The sequence below is a fragment of the Aplidium turbinatum genome, chromosome 4 (genome assembly GCF_918807975.1).
Source record: "Aplidium turbinatum chromosome 4, kaAplTurb1.1, whole genome shotgun sequence".
Taxonomy (NCBI): Eukaryota; Metazoa; Chordata; class Ascidiacea; order Aplousobranchia; family Polyclinidae; genus Aplidium; species Aplidium turbinatum.
Window position 1 is genome coordinate 34,208,116 of NC_137475.1, and position 18,884 is coordinate 34,226,999.

General features: G+C 36.3%; 1 protein-coding gene across 1 annotated transcript; it reads right to left on the bottom strand.

Moving 5' to 3' along the window:
- Positions 1 to 2,346: 2,346 nt before the first annotated feature.
- LOC145769672 (beta/gamma-crystallin-like) lies at positions 2,347 to 5,191 on the bottom strand. The gene is made up of 3 exons (XM_082581347.1): positions 5,092 to 5,191; positions 3,359 to 3,480; positions 2,347 to 2,854 (listed from the first exon to the last, which is right to left on the bottom strand). The coding sequence occupies exons 1-3, from the start codon at positions 5,098 to 5,100 to the stop codon at positions 2,731 to 2,733; spliced, it is 255 nt and encodes an 84-aa protein (XP_082437473.1). The 5' UTR covers positions 5,101 to 5,191; the 3' UTR covers positions 2,347 to 2,730.
- Between the last annotated feature and the right edge of the window lie 13,693 nt (positions 5,192 to 18,884).

Genomic DNA, 18,884 nt, shown 5'->3' on the forward strand with positions numbered 1-18,884 from the left:
AAATAGGAAAAACGTCTACATCAAATTTACTGTTTACAAAATTAGTGTTGCGTTTCAAACTATTTTTGTGCTAGTTGTTGTTTTCGCACTTATTTGTGTTGGCAAACGGAAAGCCGATTCTATTTTTTCATACTTGAGAAAAAAGTCGAGATCTGTAGAAGATTGTGAGAGTGGACGTGGGGATGAGGATGCTGATGGTGCTAGTAGCATGGGGTTTACTTCAAATGAGGCTAACTTCTAATCTGATTGAGAGAACGAATCCTGATGTATCGGCTACTGGTGGGTTGTGGGCCGTGAGTGCCTTTAAGTAATAATCAAAGGGCTGGCCATTGGCCTATTGTCACTGTCACTATTGATTGATTGAATCTTTATCCTCGGACTGGGAAAGCTTCTTGCAGAGCTTAATCATGGCAGTTTCGCATACTTGTAGAGGCTTTGAATGACTGACGCAGGCCCGGTCACCGAGATTGACAAAGTGAAGTTTCCGATTATTATTGAAGTGTTGTTGCCGGGGAAATATTCCATCCATTAAATGCCGCTGAATGGAGAGCAATCCTTAACGTGCGTTGCTCAAGCGCACACCCCGAGAGTCGAACTGCCGCAGCTTGATCTTGAAGTTTCTTCGTTCCAGAAGTCACGCACTAACCAACTGAGCTGATCAATCAATAGTGACAGTGACTGAGCTATTGTCGCAAATCACTCGGGCGACATTTCATAATTAGCCCCCACTCCTAATTTTTTTTTTTTGTGTGCGCTACTGATCAACATTATTATGAAACAAAAGTAACAATGAGCCCTGTCGCTGAAAAACCTTAGCTTTGGTAGATCGACAATAAATAAACTATAACTTTATTATTGTTCGTTGTTTAGCTGACAGTGCTGTGGTGCGATCAGCAGTTTTTTCAGAGTTTTGTTTGGTTTTGCTATTCAATAATTTCTGTTAACTTTTTTAGCGTTTTGTTTTCAATTGGCAAGATAACTCCATTTTAAGTTAATAAAAGACTACATTAAGTGAAGGTGTCTGATAGTAACCTATAATGTAAGGTTATATCACTTGTCAACACAGCTCTTCCATAACGTATCGATTTGGTGTAGCCTACTCCCATTCTTCCTGCGATAGAATGTCGTTGGCTGGAATGAAATCATGCCTTTTACAATTTGCAATCTGCTCTTTAGCGCCACACATGTAGGAGAGGACAATAGTCCACGGAAAACATTCTATCGGGACATCAGAAAATGGTTAAGCAAAATAGTCTTAATTTTGTTACAAAAATAAATGCTGGGTGCTTATATGTCTGATTTGACGATGTCTTGGATCGGTAATAAAAAATATTGTTTATTTGCGGGATACTACCAAACAACACCAACAAATTTTACAGTTAGGCTACTTTAATATATATATTTTTTTTTAATACGCTCAACCTTACAACAACTCTGTCTATTATGCGAGGAATAGTTAGTTAGATAGTAACATCAAACGTCGCCTCTTTGAATACGCATGTGAAAATAAGCATTTATACGACGAAGTGTTGACTTTGATCATCATGGTGGGCTATTGTTATTATTTTTTGGTCAGAGCAATGATGTATAATTAGACGCATAAGTTGATTAGTGATATTGTTATACACCTAGACTTCGTGTAGGATAGAGGCCAGTAGTTGACAACCTTTTTGCACTGTGGACCAGTTGTGTAGAAATCTGACAATTCTTATTTTGATTCCACAGTCGGTTTATAGCCTACCAAAGATTGTTAAAATGGTATCGATAATATGCTTTTTTGATAACTCTTTTTACGCAGTGTTTCAATGTGATATATAAATCTATTTCCGATTGCTGGGCAATGGAAATGTTTGGTGCAGTGTTTTGATTTGATCAGGCTTTCGTAAAAATCAGAATATATATGTTTACAGTTACAATGAAAGAAGAAACAAAAAACTGTAACTTAGTCTACAAAGAGACAAGTGACCTTGTGTGAAATATGATTTCTGGATCGTTCATAAAACTGAGAAAATCTCAAATGGAAAAATAGCTCTACTGAAATACTTTTAAAAATGCTTGCTAAGTGTTTTTTGTTTTAACCCTGGCAGCTTGTGGGAAAAGATAAGTGACTAGTGACTATGCCAATATTATTTGCTGCGTTATGGATTTCTTACGGTATACTTTGCAAAAATAATTACCTGTATGTTCATATAATATTTTAGTAACATTTTTTATCTTGTCTGGGATGGTTCATTTGTTAATTATATTTAAGTAATATTACAATAAGTTACAATCTCGTTTAACAAACTACAAGCCCAGAAAGCCACTTTATCTGGTCCAGGTGTGGTAAAGATCTGGTCAGATTCGTACCCGACCTGGTCAATCTCTGGACCAGACAAAGTGGCTCTCTGGGACAAAAAAAAAATCGTTATCAGTAGGCTACTTTACCGTACATTTCCTGTAGCCTAAGCTAATTATATCACGTCAGTCATTTTTTCATGAAATTGTCAAAGTTCCAAAATGGCTCAAACGGTTACCGGTAGTTGAAATTATTTAATATTTACAACAAAATCTGAAACGCAGAGACTAAAGTCATCGGTACAATGATGCTGCAAAAATTGTAGTCTGTCAATTTCACTTTAATGTTAAAATGCAGCTGTAAAAAAGTTCATAAAGGTAGGTAGCCGAATTGTTATCCTTTTTTAAGGAGATCTTCTTCTGGTTTAACACAAATAAAGTTTTTCTTGTCTATTATTGCGGCTTCACTGACGACAATTCGTCGTCTTTTCCTCCCCATGCGGATGGGTTTGGGTATTCTCCTGGAGCTAATCTGTATTCAGGACCTGAAAACTCTTCGTCATCATAAACTGTCCAGCTGAAACATAATTACAAAACAATGTAAAACAGATTATCAAAAAATGTATACTGCAAAAGGGAAGCGATAATCCTAATCATCGTAGGATCAGTTTTAATATAATTTTTAATTGCAGTAGTACAGCATAATGCTGTATTAGTGTAGCCTAACTCCAACTTTTTTAATTACTTTTAGAATAAAATTGCACAAAGCTAGAAATTAAGAACACCACAGTAAGAAAAACCTCATTTCTAACTCGATAATGTCAAATTCCAGGTGTTTTAAGCACTATTTGTGTCCAATTCAGTTGCCGATCCATGGAGAGGCAACTGAGAGTATCGCTCCCTTAAAACGCAGATAAATGACTTTATTTTCGGTGTATTAACAAAGTCGGATTAAAATAAACCAATGTTTTTTGTGGTTCTAACATCACTCTGTTTTGTTGAAACCACCCTCCCTAAGACTATTTGTTGGATCTGCTCCGGGTCTAATTCCGCATCTACTTTTACTCTGTAAGCTACTTACATTCCGCTTTCTACTTTGATAGACGAAGTGATGTCGTTGAACATGTGAGCTGAAAGCTTTCCTGCTTCGGAAGTCAATTCCAATGTTCGTCCTCCAAAATTTTCGTCCTCGAACAAAATAATCTAAAATGCAGCATGGCAGTTTAGATTGGAAGCACGGCTGTTGGAGTTCGATGAAACATAGTGGAGTGCAGTTCAACACCACGTTCTCCAATACTCAAAGATTCACCTGGAATGACAGAGTCTTTCCTTCTCCGAGACAACATGAACCTCATAAAAGGTGCAATTTGGACAAATTGCCTTGTTTAGCATTATTCGGTCAGCAAAAATTGAAAAATTGAATTTGTTCTGGGATCGCAAACAAAATAAGTACAGTAGGGTAGTAATAGATTTGTATCGCTGTCGGTGTTGGGTCAATCTTGATTTTGCAGCTCATCTGTAGTCAAATCAAGTATGGGAGTTTCATGACCTTGCTTGCCTGATAGATTCTTTGGTGCTCGCAAGCCTCCACACGAAGAGAACATGTTGACCCATTTTCAGTACAAGTTTTGATGTAGTTAATCTCCTTTTTGCAGTTGAACGGACACACAATATAATTAATAGGTCTCTGCTTAGCGGAACCCAAAATATTCCATTCAAAGCCTTATACAGTATACACTTTATCGGTGGGTTCGTCATACTAGAAACTTTCGTTATCGGACTTGTGAAAGTGTCTCCCTATAAGTAGCCAATGGAAGGACATTAAAGTTAAGCTTCGAAGGTAACATTCTTTCAGAATAATGTTTTTTTATAAAGGAATGGAGTGTAATATGCCTGTCCGATTCATGTACTTCTCGGCCAGGGGAAGCACCGCCGTCTAGGAGTCCACCCATTTCCGGTCAGACCAATGTTTTTTGAAAAAGCAGAAAGATGAAATCATGCAGCCTACTGTTACAAAAGCTTGCTATTCAATAACTTATATCACACAGGGCTGCGTCAACCGCCTTTCACGACCCCTGTGGGACTCACTGCGGTCTAGGAGCCCAGCCCACCTATTTTTAGTCTGTTTAGCGATTGTTAGTTATTTGAAACATTAACAAAATGAAAAGTAGGCTATACTGCACTGCTACAAAGATCAGTATTGGTAAGTTAACATTGCATCATAGACTAGAGTTTTGTATTGTCGGTCATCATTTGGTTTGGCTATTTCAAACCAACGACACCACCAGCATAGAGTTGTAATAGATCTCTAGTAAAATTTTGTAGAGAATTTTCCAAGAAAAAACACAAATTGAAAACTGTCAAACGCTTAGTACAAAAAGTGCATTTTATTTAAAATAGCTGCACATTGTGTCAAACTTATTTTGTCTTTGTGTTTACTTGTGTCTTAGCTTTATTAATAAATAATGAGTTATAAGTCAAAGCAATTCGGTTATGCTTCTAGAAACTAATCAATTTGGAAACAGTCAAGTGTTTGACAAGTTTGTATTTTTTACGCAGCATTTCGATTTCAGTTTTGACACAAAGTGATAGGCCTAGCCATTATTAAAGTTATGGGCTGCACTTGGTATATAGGCCTACTTTAGAATAAATAATGAAAACAGTCTTGTTAAAAAAACATTATTTTTTGGGGAGTTGCTTATTTTAACTTTGTTTGAGATTTAAAAACTCTTTTCTTGCATCACATTTACTCAGGAATTACATGGAGAGTATTTGTAGCTTAACGCACAAAATCACGAAATGATAACATCTCACCTTCGCCATACTCCGATGATATTTTGTCGTGTAGAAGCAAATCGGCTGTTTACTTTTTTTCTAACAAATTTTGATCAAACCTGAAATACCCTAATCCACATAACTGTGTAAAAAAGCAGGTGAACTATTTCCTAATAAAAGTAGTATCAATGCTGAAAGGCAACTACGGAAACAATTTGCCACACTTCCTTTCCAAAAATTATTAAAGTTATGCTTTTTCGTCACATCTATCCTTTTATTGCACTGCAGCAAGGAGGTATCTCTAATTGTTTGATTGATCCAATTAGTTTAATGTTAGCTAGCAAACCTTATGCTGTAGAAAAACTGAAAAGTCGCCTTGATAAGGACTTGACATCAGGTGGGAATAGTCTGATGATCAAGCGATTGATGCTGTTAATTTCGATCTGCTATAATTCGAAAGCACGATGTTAGAAAATATTAATTTGACATATCTTAGCTTTGCACTATAGTTGCAACATTAAAATCACGAGACTATTTCAGCACACTTGCGACTCTCCTGCGGCACACAGTTTAGGAAACCCTGCTGTAGGCTACTGCTGATGTTGAACTGGAAAACGTCAATGTAGCCAATTACGCGCATCAGTTTATAAGAAATATATCGTGAACTAACCGAATAAAACATCGTTGGTTATGCAAATATGCATTGAAAAAAAAATCCTTCCCAGACAGTAACTCAGTCTTTTTTTACATTGATTCAACGTCTGCAAACTTTGAATCAATGTGAATAACGACTGATTTGCTGAGTGGGTTGGCATTTTTAAGGAGCAAATTTCTTTTTTTGCAGCATCGAACTTCTTAACTGGTTTATTAAACTACTGTAAGCGAAGCAAAATAGACAAAAACTCTTTCCCCCAACTTGTGGCCCACTTTAATGACTCATTCAAGTTTAATGAAAAATCTAAATATGCCATTGTATTCATTCTCCATCCTAATGTTGTAATGACTTGTCGTTAGTAGAACAAATAAAAAATATGTGAATGCATTAACACTATCTTCAGTGGTATGTGAATACATTATACATTAACTTGAATGGTATTGCAGAAATGGGCTTTTGATAAATGATTTCAGGCTATTAAAACAAATATGAAGAATTGATTTGAATTAAGAAGCTGTTTACATATCTGATTAGATCAAGGGTCTCAAACACGCGGCCCGCGAGGACTTTTGGTGCTGCCCGCGATGCATTTTCAAACTTTAAAATGATTAAAAATTGCAGTACTTACTTTTTCTATAGATTTAGAAAAGTAAAATTCACTCTAAAATTGCTCAAACAATATGAAAATGTCCATCAAATTTCAGACGATTTTTAGCATTATTGTGGCGCCTTTTATTGCGCGCGAGAAACTTGTATTGTTACATCACAATCACATTTCCTATTTACTTATTGTGTCGTTTTGCAACAGTAACCTTGGTATTGCTAATCAGCTCTTCAAGGGTTCAGTTTTTCCCACGCTTTCTGAAATTTGATTGTAAGGTTTTTACTCTCCAGGTCTATCGTTTCTTTGGCGTTTTTTTTTCTTTTTCGTTTGCGATTTTTGTGCACGTACAGCGTTTTGCATCGCTTTGTTTCTACTACTTTTTTTTGCGATCTACCGTTCTTGATGCGTTCTTACTACCTTTTTTATTGCGTTTTAGCTGCGTTATTTTGTTTATTGACTTCTTGTATTGTGTATTGCGGCCCTTGGGATATGAATATTTTGCCCTCATAGAGCCAATTTCAGTTGGAGACCCTTGGATTAAATGTAGGCTAGTTGGGGTTGGGCAAATTTCTTTCCTTCACATGCACTCAAATAAAACGATTTCTTTTGTTGTTGTGAAGTTATGTGATTTTTATCAAACCTTTTATTTTGCTCAAAGAAAAGCTACCAGATCGATACGCGATTTTACAAAATAAGAGATTATTTTTCATAAAAAAAATAAATATATATTCAGCTTGACGTTGCAGAAATGACACAAAAATTTTCCGTTATTAATTTTACGTTTTCAGAGAGAAGGTTTGCTTTTAAGATCTTGCTTATCTTGTTGTTTGACAAGATTTTTTTGCATGCAGTTGTCAGTTTGAACATGATTAAATATAGATAAGGATGCGCTAAAGCTGAGAAATCGACTCAACAGGAAAATACATAGAAGTTAAGGGTCGTGTGATCTGATGTTTCACTTTGTGATTGCATGTGATGATTAATAATTAATTAGGAACCTTCAAGAAATACTTTAAATTTTATATGCAAAATTCCTTTAGAAATGGCACACAGGACTGAGTTGACGCTTACTTTCTAGAGCAGTTGGAAACAAACGTTTTCAGTGTTAAAGGCATACTAAAGGAAAATTTCAAACCGGAATTAAGCATTAAAATGAGTAAACTGAACATTCAAGAATACATTTCAAAAACAATTACCCAAAAAAATTTGTTTTCAATGGCGCTGGCAAGGCCCAAAGTCCAGTGTTTCATTTATTTTCATTTTTTTCAAAATGACCAAAACGTGCAAACACAGCTCAAGAATACGTCATAAAGTCCAGCAATAACAAGAGCCACGTTACCAATCTGATGTTTTGAGCAAACTGTCTGCTGTTTTGATGTTAAAATGTGCTGTTTTGATGTAAATACATACATAGCCTACAGTCAAATCGCCCGCAGTAACAATTATTGCGTGATCGGTTGATTGCTAGACTTTATGACGTAGACTTTATGACGTTCTTTACAGTCGCACGCTTCGTTGCTCAGGCCAATCTCGTTTTGAAAGCTCTGACAAAAGCACGCGCACAATGGTGGTCAGACCGCAATGGGGCAAAATTTTATTGAAAATCGTTTTATGGTAGCATGTTAAACACAAAGAACGTGGAAAATCGCCAAGTCAGGTTTTTCCTTTAATACCCCTTTACAGAACTAAATAAAACGAAATTCTTAACAGAGAAAATAAATCTGAAACAAAATAAAACCGTGACAAATAATTTTGGTCAAAAGAAAAACCGAAATATTTTGTGTAAGCCCTAGTACTTGATAAAGTTCAGATTTGAGTTTCGCTTACTTTTTTATTTCACAACAACTTTCGCCCCAAGAGCTCAGTTGGTTAAGCGCTCGCTTCACGAACGAAGTTACTGCTGGATCAACTTGAGCTGGTTTGACTCTCGGTGTGTGCTTTTGAGCAACGCATTTCAAGGACAACGCACCATCACTGTTCAGCAGCGTCTGTTGGATGGAATAATTCATAGACAACAACACAACAACTCTTCAACGATCAACAATGGGAAACGTCACTCTGTCAAACTCGGTAACCCGGCCTGTGTCAGTGGTTCAAAGCTTCCACTACAAACATGCAAAACTGTCAGGGTTGAGCTGTCAAAGAAGCTTTCTCAGTCCGAGGATAAAGATTCCATCAGTACATAATTGCTGTTTATCAAGGCGAAATAAAACCAAGAATAATAATCTTTGAAACGAATAGTTTCAGAATATTTTTGTTTAAAAAAGTCCTAGCTCAATGCATAACGATAAGAGTGCTTCTGCGTAGGATGTGATCTACAACGTTCATACCGACACACAGGGCCTCCAAGAGCCCTGCCGGGCCCCGGTGCAGATGTTGCTGCCGGGCCCCCCAGCGCGACGTGTCGCGTGATATCTTACCAATCACAAGCAAAATTTGCAGTGCGCGTTCTTACAAAGGATAAATTAGGTTAAAGTATTAACACTCCATTATTTCACAAACAATGCACTATTGTAAATATAACTTTAAATTTACAGATACACACTAGTTATACACAAAGATAAAATGTTGTAAAATGCTAAAACACTACATTGCGTAAATATAGCTTCAATAGCGTTGTCAGATATGGAATTCTGCCCTAATTTGAGGAAAAGTTTATAGCTGTTGAAAACAAAAACTTGTATTTTGGAAATTTTTTTTAGTCCTGGGCAAAGACCAAAACCCTAACCTTTCCTAACTCTAACCCTTCCTAACTCTAGCAACCCCTGATTGTAACCATGGCAACAAGTGGGTAAAATCTGCCATTTCGAAGATAAAAATTGCAATACTATCCGACATGGCTGACATAGCATTGCATATGTGTGCTTACAGCTTTACATTAACATACAATACCATTTCTGACCTTGAAATCTGCAGAGACTAGGGCAGCAAACTTAGGATGAATGCATTGCTATTGTTCATGACATTAAGAAATACCAACTTCATATAAGGAATACCAACTTCAAAATATAAAAAAACATTTTATGCAAAATTGACCTCAACATGCAAATTTAAACAATTTATTGGCCCCCTGAACGCAAAAAAATGAAAATTTTGTTGTTCTAAAAAAGAGCATACCCATGAGGGGGGTCCATTCAAAATATAAAACTAATATTCATATAAAAATAAATATTTTATGCAAAATCGACCTGAGCACGCAAATTTAAACATTTTGTCGGGCCCCCTTAAACTCAAAAAAATTGATAATTCTGTAATTTGAAAAAAGGGCATAGCCTAGGCTACCCATAAGGGGGCTCCATTCGACATACGGAACTAATATAAAAACAATATTTCATGCAAAATCGTTGAAATTAATCTTTTTATCGCGTAAATTTAGACATTTTGTCCCCCTTGAACTCACCGGGCCCCGGTGCAATGCAGCGGTTGTCCCCCCCCCCCCTCTTGTGGGCCCTGCCGACACAGTCATCCACAGATTGGGCTTGTTTTAAAAATCGGTAAAGTTGTCAACAAAATTTTAGATAAAAAATATATATTCCCTTTGCAAATTACTACATATTGGTATCTGCATTCCTTAAAAAAAGATCTTATTTACAGTAAAACTGAAAAATGTTTCAGTTTAATGGTTCTTTATTTGAAGGTCGCCCAAGCTGCCGCTCATGTATCCATCCAAGTGGAAGCTGTCAAACATTAAAATATTCACAAATTTCGGAATATGATGAACTCTTAACGTATACACGAAAATTCGATACTGTGCAATACAAAAATTTTCCTATTAGTTAAAAATTCAAACGTTTTAAGCAGACCAGGCCAACACTAACGGCTACACAGCTCATACCCTATCCAGGGGTGAGCAACCTTTTTAACACAAGGGCCAGTTAAGAAAATGTAATGCTTATAGGAGGGCCGCACATCAAATAAACACTAATTCATATTTTCAGCAATGGAGTTTATCTTATTGAAATTTTGTACAAGAATGTCATGCTCCTGCAGTGAATTCAATTCAAGCTGGATTTCTACAGGCGCAAAACTTATTTCACAGGTAGGAGGGGAGTGAAAAGACGGTCATACCATTTCTTAAGCTTCGAAATTGTGCAAATCGAGATGAAAATAGCCTTAATTTAAAAAGCCTTATTTGGGAAAAAATAGCTTGAAGAAGATGAAGGGCCGCACAAAAACTGGAAAAGGGCCACATGCGGCACGCGGGCCGCACATTGCCCACCCCTGCGCCTATGCCGTAGGCCTACTACAAAAATAGAGCAAACCGCTGTGCTTTTTAAACTGTTCTTGCAGCTTATTTTAATTAATTGAAATCAATAAAGAAAATTTGATTATTCAAATACAAAAGTAAAAAAAATTAATATTGATAGCCGAACTTCAGTGTTGCATTATATTGCAATTCATCGTTGTTTTCATAACGGATTGAATATTATGGTCCGTCTTTTATATGTTTTCAAATTAATTTTCATACTAATGTGCATATCATACAAATCCACGCAATTATTGGAAACAAAATAACATCTTCCAGGGGCGTACGCAGAATTTTCTATGGTGGGAGGGGGCACTCGATGCAATTTTGCACTTTTTGAGAAAATTAACACTTTAGTATCTTATAGCCTGCGCAAGCTATAGCAACATTTTTGGAAGGAGGGAGCATGGCCCAATACCTGCCCCCTTGCAAATTCTACTGTCACTTTTTATTTATGTTCACTTTGCCAACGGACAACAGATTAAACTCTGAAGAAAATAAAGTACATGCGTTTAATATCTTAAAAATACTTTAAAGTAGTTTGTAAAATAACCATAGCTGTTGCAGTGCTTTCAATGACAAAATGTCAAGTTCGATGAAAAAAAATTTAAAAGAGGGTTTTTCTTATTTTGTTACATTTTTAACGCCGAAGCGCTTAACAACCGACCGCTGTCAGACGCTATTCTTAATATTTACATTTAAAATAAGAAAATCATCAAAAATTTTACTGCTCAGTTATTCTGATACCCAAAAGATATTAGTTGAGTTTTCTTTATCGTACCCTGCATCTGAAATTGCCGAAGTAAAACTGAAAAACGATCTGCAAGTGCTCTTTTATATAGGAAGTCGTTGAAAAAATAAAGCAGATTGGGGAGAGCAAGCAATGTATTTTGTATTACTTTACATCGATTTGACGTTTCCTAAAAAAGAAAAAGAAAAAAGCATTTGGTGGTTTCTTCCGATCAGCTGTATGTAAATTGATCAGGGAATAAGAAAGGCAAACCGTTTATATGAGAAAACCAATTCTGAGTGACTTTGGGCACAGATGATTTTCTGAAAAACCAAAACTTTGTGTTTACTGAACATGCATATTTAATACCGTTTAGTCGACGTAAAAAGCACACGTAGTTTTTTTGAAATCTAGCAAGGACAAATTCGATCGAAACCGCAATTAACGGTCGTGTTCTATGACAAAACCATCTAATCACTTGATCGCATATCCATTTTCAGAGCAAATGAAGGATCATATGTTTCTTTGTGTAGCCTAATAAGTCATTTTCTAATGGAAACATTTTTATAGAATTTATCTGTTGATCCGTGATATCTTTTCTAAAATCGAAAAGCAGTGTTTCCTTTTTTATATTCTTGAATAATATCCACCAATAAAAATGATAAATATAATCCGTGAACGATTTTGTCTTTGTAGACTACATCACTCTCAAGCATATATCCAAGGGGTTGACAACCGTAGGGCCTGACTCGACATTGGTTCGCAGGACATTACTGGAGCGCAAATTAGTGCTTTTTTGTTTTCGAATATCTGGACAGATTTGTGACGTTTTAAATGTACTTAAGACTGTAATTACAGATTCAGCGCTATAGAAATTTTTTTATGTTCACATATCATTAGTATTTTATAGTATGTTTGACTTTTTGCCTTTATTCTTTTCCACACCTTTTTTCTAATCAGGCAATCCTAAGTAACTTTATCGGATCCAGAGTATTGATATCAAACACACACATAAAAATACATTATAAAGTATTCATATCTAAGGTTTTTGGCACATTATAGTGTCAATGGCAAACCAAATCAAGGAAAACCAGCAGAAACATTCATGTGAAAAGTTTGATCTCTTACAAAGCAACGCTCGGAAGAACTGCGACAGTTGGCTGAAAATCGCCAATTATGGAGACTTTTTATTGACGCAATTTCACACCGAACTGATGTGAATTGAATTATTATTATATTATAGTGTTCTCAGCAAGAAGAGCAAATATAAAATTCAGCGTCATAAAGATAAACAAAGAGCATAATCATCACGTGCAATCTCAGAGACGAAGGTTGGCTGTCAATTGTTTCTACACGTCACGTTCTTCCGCTACTCTTTTTGCTTCTTCCACGTTTGACAATTCAGCCCACTGTTTTATATCGTCTCCCCGAATTATTTTCATCCATGAAAAACATCAAAATTGCCGAAAAAAACAGACTGACCAACAAACAATCAGCAAACATCCTAAAAATCAAGACAACGTCCTTCAATGCAAATGTTGATAACATCTTAGCTGGAAAACAATGTCAAAAATCTCGTTGGCTTTGTATTGTAGAAATAAATTTTTGTTTCTTTCTATGTGTGTGTTATTTGTTCCTATTTTCAAAGATGAAAGTAATTGTTTTTAATTGCTTCTTTATGTACCCATTTTTCTTGAAATTTTATAGGTTCTGCGGCCCATTGAATTATTTAAAGTGACGATTATTTCAAATGACAATTGACAGCCACTATAATAAAAGGTTGGACATTTCTAGCTTAGTGATGTGTTGTAGCCTTTCAGCAGGAGCTGGCTAGAAAGTGTCCCCATCTTCACAGATGACATTTTCACTTCATAACTTATCTCGAATCACATTGAAATTTAATAATTTAAATATTATCCATTAACTAGGCTATTTGAGTGAGCAGTGTTCACGTCGAAATATTGCATCATTTTGTTCGTTTTTTTTTTTAGACGCAAAAACTTCTCACTCCCCTAATCCCCAACTGTGCATGCCCAACATCGCCGAGATGAACGAAATATGGTTAAGCAAAAGAAAAGTTTTTATAAAAAATGGAAAGAATGTAAAATTACAAGCCGAAAAACGCTGCATGAACTAAATATGAGTGGGCCCCTAGTTAGAGGTAGGCTCCCAGTCGGGGGTTTGGAAAGCAGTAAATACGGCCATGCATGATTTAATTAGCTATTGATTATCGAGCTTCTGTGGTATTTGTTTTACTTTTTAAAACAGTCAAAAAACAGACAGACTAAAATGAGGAGACCCCAGGGCCATGGGTTCCCCTCAGCCGGGGTACGGGAGCGGTTAACACGGCCATGCATAAACTATTACGGTTTTTCCACCTTTATCTTTTGTTGGTTTTGTCGCTGTATTTTATTTCCACAATAATGACAACATCTTTTCCTGTCCATTCTGATAACAAAAAGTTAAATTAAATTTACATTATAAGCAGTGGTGCTGAAGTAGGGGGGAATGGGTAGGGATGTATCCCCCCCCCCCCCCCAATATTTTGGCAGTATCCCCCCCAATAATTTAGAAAAAAATATTTTCTATCAAAATTACAGTCAACGGTGGTCAACTGTCATGTCATCACAAAAAGTTTGTCAAAAATTGTTGCTTCTGGTCTACTGTCTACGCTAGAAGCAAAAATAAAAGCATTAAGGAATTGTAACAAGCTTAGTTAAAGCTGAAACATATTTAGGACTTGTGCTGATTTTGAAGCCTTTGGCACTTACGGAGCAATTTAGTGTCACGTTGCAAGGAAAAAAGCTTGACATTGACTCTTGTGAAGAGCTGTTTGAGACCCTGAAAATCACTTTAGAGAAATATCGTGATTTAGAGTTTGAAAACAATTACAAAAATGCAGTTTCACTTCCAGAAAAATTTGCTCCTAATTTCATCACGACTTTGCAAGCACCACGGCAAAGAAGAGACTCTGAAAGATTTGGGGGAGGCTCGATGGCAGCTACTGCAGACACTCAACTGCATTATTAAATACTTTACAATCAGTTCATGGACAGAGTTATCTCTGAACTGACCAAACGGTTTGAAAGTAGCCTGAATTCCATTTCGACAAAGTATAAAAAACTTGCACGAATTTTCAGGACCAGCTTATAGTTACTGAAATGGTCAAAAATTATCCAAAGCTGAAAAGACAATCGATAAGTTATCAAATTGATTCATTCAGAAAGGCAACAGGAGTAAAATCTCTGTACGATGCTAAAAGAGCTTACCGGTATTGTCCAAGTTGTAAAAACCTCTCTAGTCTCTATTCTCAAATACTCCAGCAGATTAAGATCATTTTAGTTTTCCTATTTTCCAATCTTCGTAGATTGAAAACCTGGCTGAGAAATACTTTGGGGCAGGAAAGGTTGAATGCTTGCATTGTTTGCAACATTCACCAAAATGTTTTTAATGACATCCGCATAAATGACATTGCCAATGAGTTTTCAATGCGCACTACCGTAAGACGCAATATATTCGGTTGTAACAAGCTCTTGTGAGTTGTGATGTGTTTGAAAGTTATTATTTTTATTATAAATTTGCAGATGTTAATTCTTCTGTAGCTTCGATTTAACTACTGACTTTGTCCTATAGTGTAGGCTACTAAGTGTAATCATTCTATTGAAGGTGAGGACAAGAAGAAAAGTATAACTTCTGTTTTTTTTTCTTTTTTTGAAAAACTAAGTATTCATTGGAAGGTCATAGGCTCGAATCTTGGTGGAGGTACCAATTTTTCTTTGCTTGTTTCTTAATCTTGTAGCAGTCATTCACAAGAGCACTGGTAGCACTTTTATCTCCATGATTTCTTATCCGTAGCCTATATTATGCCGTTAGAAGCTAATTTACCGAGGTTCGGTGATTGTTTAATAAACTTAATACCGGTACCACTAAAATTGTGTAGACTATAAAAATATGCATCCCCCCAATGTTCAAAATCGTCTAAAATTTAATAAAATGCTGATTTATTCCCCCCAATCCTCAACTAACTTCGGCACCACTGATTATAAGTTCCACAAAATACAGTATGGTTAAACAAAGATAAGATTTTGATTCCTTGATTAGCCTTGAGTTACATAACGGCGAAGTTGTTATATGCCTGGTGTTACGGACAATCTTCAAATCAAACGTCACATAGAACCGTTGTCTGCTGAACCTGACGTCTTACGTCATGGACTGTTGCTAGAAATAAGCAAAGATTGCATCACCTTTGTCACACTTGTGAAACATTACATAATCGTTAAATCTTGAATTACGAGATATGGTGTAAGCCAAATTTAACAGGTGCTTGAATAGCTTCATAATGCTTATCATTATTACGTCACAGAAGATGGTTACGTGCGTTTGAAACATCGTAATCTGTTCTCTCATTCTTAAAATTGTTGCTTGAAAAGTTGGTCGCATATTAAAACGGTTTTGCTTGTGCTTACCAACTAGACTAAATTTCCGTCTTTATCTCAGTAATTTGTATTGTAGTGACAAGTTTTAGTGGGTACGGGGTTTCTCCCATTCTTCGACAGCCTTGGGGATATTTTTACAGAAATACAATTCTTGAATAGACGTTTTCAGAAGAGTGTTTCTTTCGGTCATTGCATACAGACGAACGGATCCGGGAATTTCGTGTTACAATTTTCCCACGAAGAGATTATGGTTTACCCTTGTGACCACCTGGTTAAATTAAAACAATGCCAATTTTTGTTCGCAAATCTTCGAATTGTTATTCATTTTGAATGCAATCACAGTCTTTCAAAAACAACGTCATTTTCCACATATTAGGCTACAGTCAACAAATTGCTGTGCACAGGTTAAATAAATATGAAAATGGACTGATTTGCTGGCAAGCTATCAAACAATGCTCCGATAGAATATTGACACAAAAGGAATAGGCCTGCGCAAATTGTCAACATACCCGACAAACATATTAAGAATCAATGCGGTCTCTTGGGATTGCTTCATCAAGTGAAACTAATCAACCAACAAAGGAACAGGAATCTAAACTGACTAAGATTTTATCACCAAAAGCTACAGATAGCGGAGTTTAAATGAAATCCTGTTTATGAGTCCACAATCCGTTTTTTCGAGTGTATAATAATTGTATCCCTACATAAAATTTATATGTGTATCGGGGGTACCATGGCCACCTAAAGATATGGCCTGATTTGTCATATTTTGCAGAAATTTCCAGGTTTTTCTAACTTTGAGCGAACGTTTAAATAAATTTTTCTAAAGATTAGATTTTTACGCTTTCTTTACTCTTTTCCCCAGATGACATAATAGGTTTTAACATCCTCACATGTTGAAAAACAAAGAAAATTTGATTTCGAAGATTTTAGTCAGACTGTTAATTTTCAACAACAGTCTGATTTAGCGTTTTTCAACTTACTTTTTTTCATTTGCTACTGCTTCCCCAAGGCAACAAAAAAGTTTTATGTCATTAGGAAACCGCAAAAAGTAAAAACATCTCAAAAAATGTCAGTCAAGCACTAGCAGTAGCTGTAATCAAAATCTCCAAAATGTGACAAATCAGGCCGCATCTCCAGGTGGCCATGGGGGTACTTTATCATTTGAGAAAGATTCACATCAGCCTCATGAAGGAATTTGTCTTGGTGAATTGGCTTTGCTTAACAGTCTTTATGGAATGTCCAAAAACGAGCTGAATGAACGGCGGTGAGAACAATTTCCTTTGAAGCTTGTCAGACACCACAACAAAGTATCCTGTGAAAGCACCCATGGTAATTTTTGTTTACCTTGTTATTGCATGCTTGTTGCATTTACAACAGTGTTAACACATGTAAGTATTTTTATTTTACCTAGTTTATTCCAGTATCAGATGTTTTGCGGAAACGCCTTTAGGTGAGATGTTCTTTGGCTAGGTGGTTTCAAACATGCGGACCCTGATGAAATGAATATCAAAATATACGAAGCCAAGCAACGTTATCAAGTTTAACATATTTAAGATTAGTTTGCGTTCTTCTGGTGACTATATACTAGGTTACCTCGTGATGTTAAAGATGATAACTAGCTTTTGTATTTCCGACGTTTCGTCAGTCAGCACGACTGACTTTATCAAGGTGGCTAAAACAGGTTAACACAACCTGTTCAGCAACGATGGCACAACACAAAAACATACTGATAAAATGAGTAAAGTAAAGCAGCAAGAATCAGAATTAAAACACGCAACGATACCTAGAGGTTAAACTAAATGCAGTGAATGCCTAAAACCAGTAGGCTACTTTCCAACAGCGTAAATTTATCTATCTATTGGGCCACTGTCAAGAAACGTTGAAAAAACATCAGACGAGACAGAAAACAATGGGATTAGCAATAACAATGGTAGAGAAGACGCACTGAGAATGGAAAAGGTGAAGCTGAAGTTAAAGTAATTTTTTGTACACAGAGGGGAAATTCTGACCATCTTTTTGGTTAAGAGCATGTTGTGCCTTCTGGTTTATGTACCATTTTTCTGTGAACAATCTTTTTGTATAATCCTTTTCAGTTTTAAGAATGGTGGCGTTGGTCCAAGTAATTTTATGGTCTGAATTTATACAGTGTTTGCAAAGAGCGGAATGCTCTGGACGTTGAAATTTAATAGCTCTTTGGTGCTCGTTGATTCTAGATTTAAGATCACGTTTTGTCTGTCCAATGTAGATTAAATCACAGTCATGACACGGAACTTGGTAGATCAATCCAGAAACTTCACCTTCTTTCATGGGGTCTTTAGCGGAGGGAAGGTATTTACCTATTGTCAGATAGGGTTTGCAGATGATGTGATTCAAGCTTTAAAAGTGTGTTTTCAATCTACTGTTTTTTGTTATAAAGATGTGTTGTATCGCCAAATTTATGGTACGCCGATGGGCTCCTGCATCTCTCCAGTTGTTGCTAACATCTTCATGGAATTCGTTGAACGCAAAGCCATCAGCACTTTTCACACTCCTCCACAATTATGGGTTAGATATGTTGACGACACGTTTTGCATCATCAAAAAAACTGCAGTTAATGATTTTCACAAGCATCTTAACAGCATTTCATCATCCATTCAATTTACCATAGAACATGAAGTCACTGGCACAATTTCATTTTTGGATGTTAAAGTGGTTCGCCATAGCAACAACAAGAAACTAACCACTACCATACACAAAAAACCAACACATACAGACAGATACCTGCAGTTCAACTCACATCACCCCAAGCATCAAAAACTCACAGTGGCCAAAACATTGTACAACAGACTGGACACTCACATAACGGATGATTCTGAACGTTCACACCACAAGAAAAACATTCACAACACTTTAATGCTCAACGGCTTTCCACGAAAACTTGCTTGCATACAGCGACCCAAACCGAAACCTTCACTTCCTCCTTATAAATCTTTTACTTGTCTTCCTTACATAAGGGGGGTAACCGACAAAATTCAGCGTATCCTCTATGACATAGGAATCAAGGTTGCGATGAAACCCTATCTGACAATAGGTAAATACCTTCCCTCCGCTAAAGACCCCATGAAAGAAGGTGAAGTTTCCGGATTGATCTACCAAATTCCGTGTCATGACTGTGATTT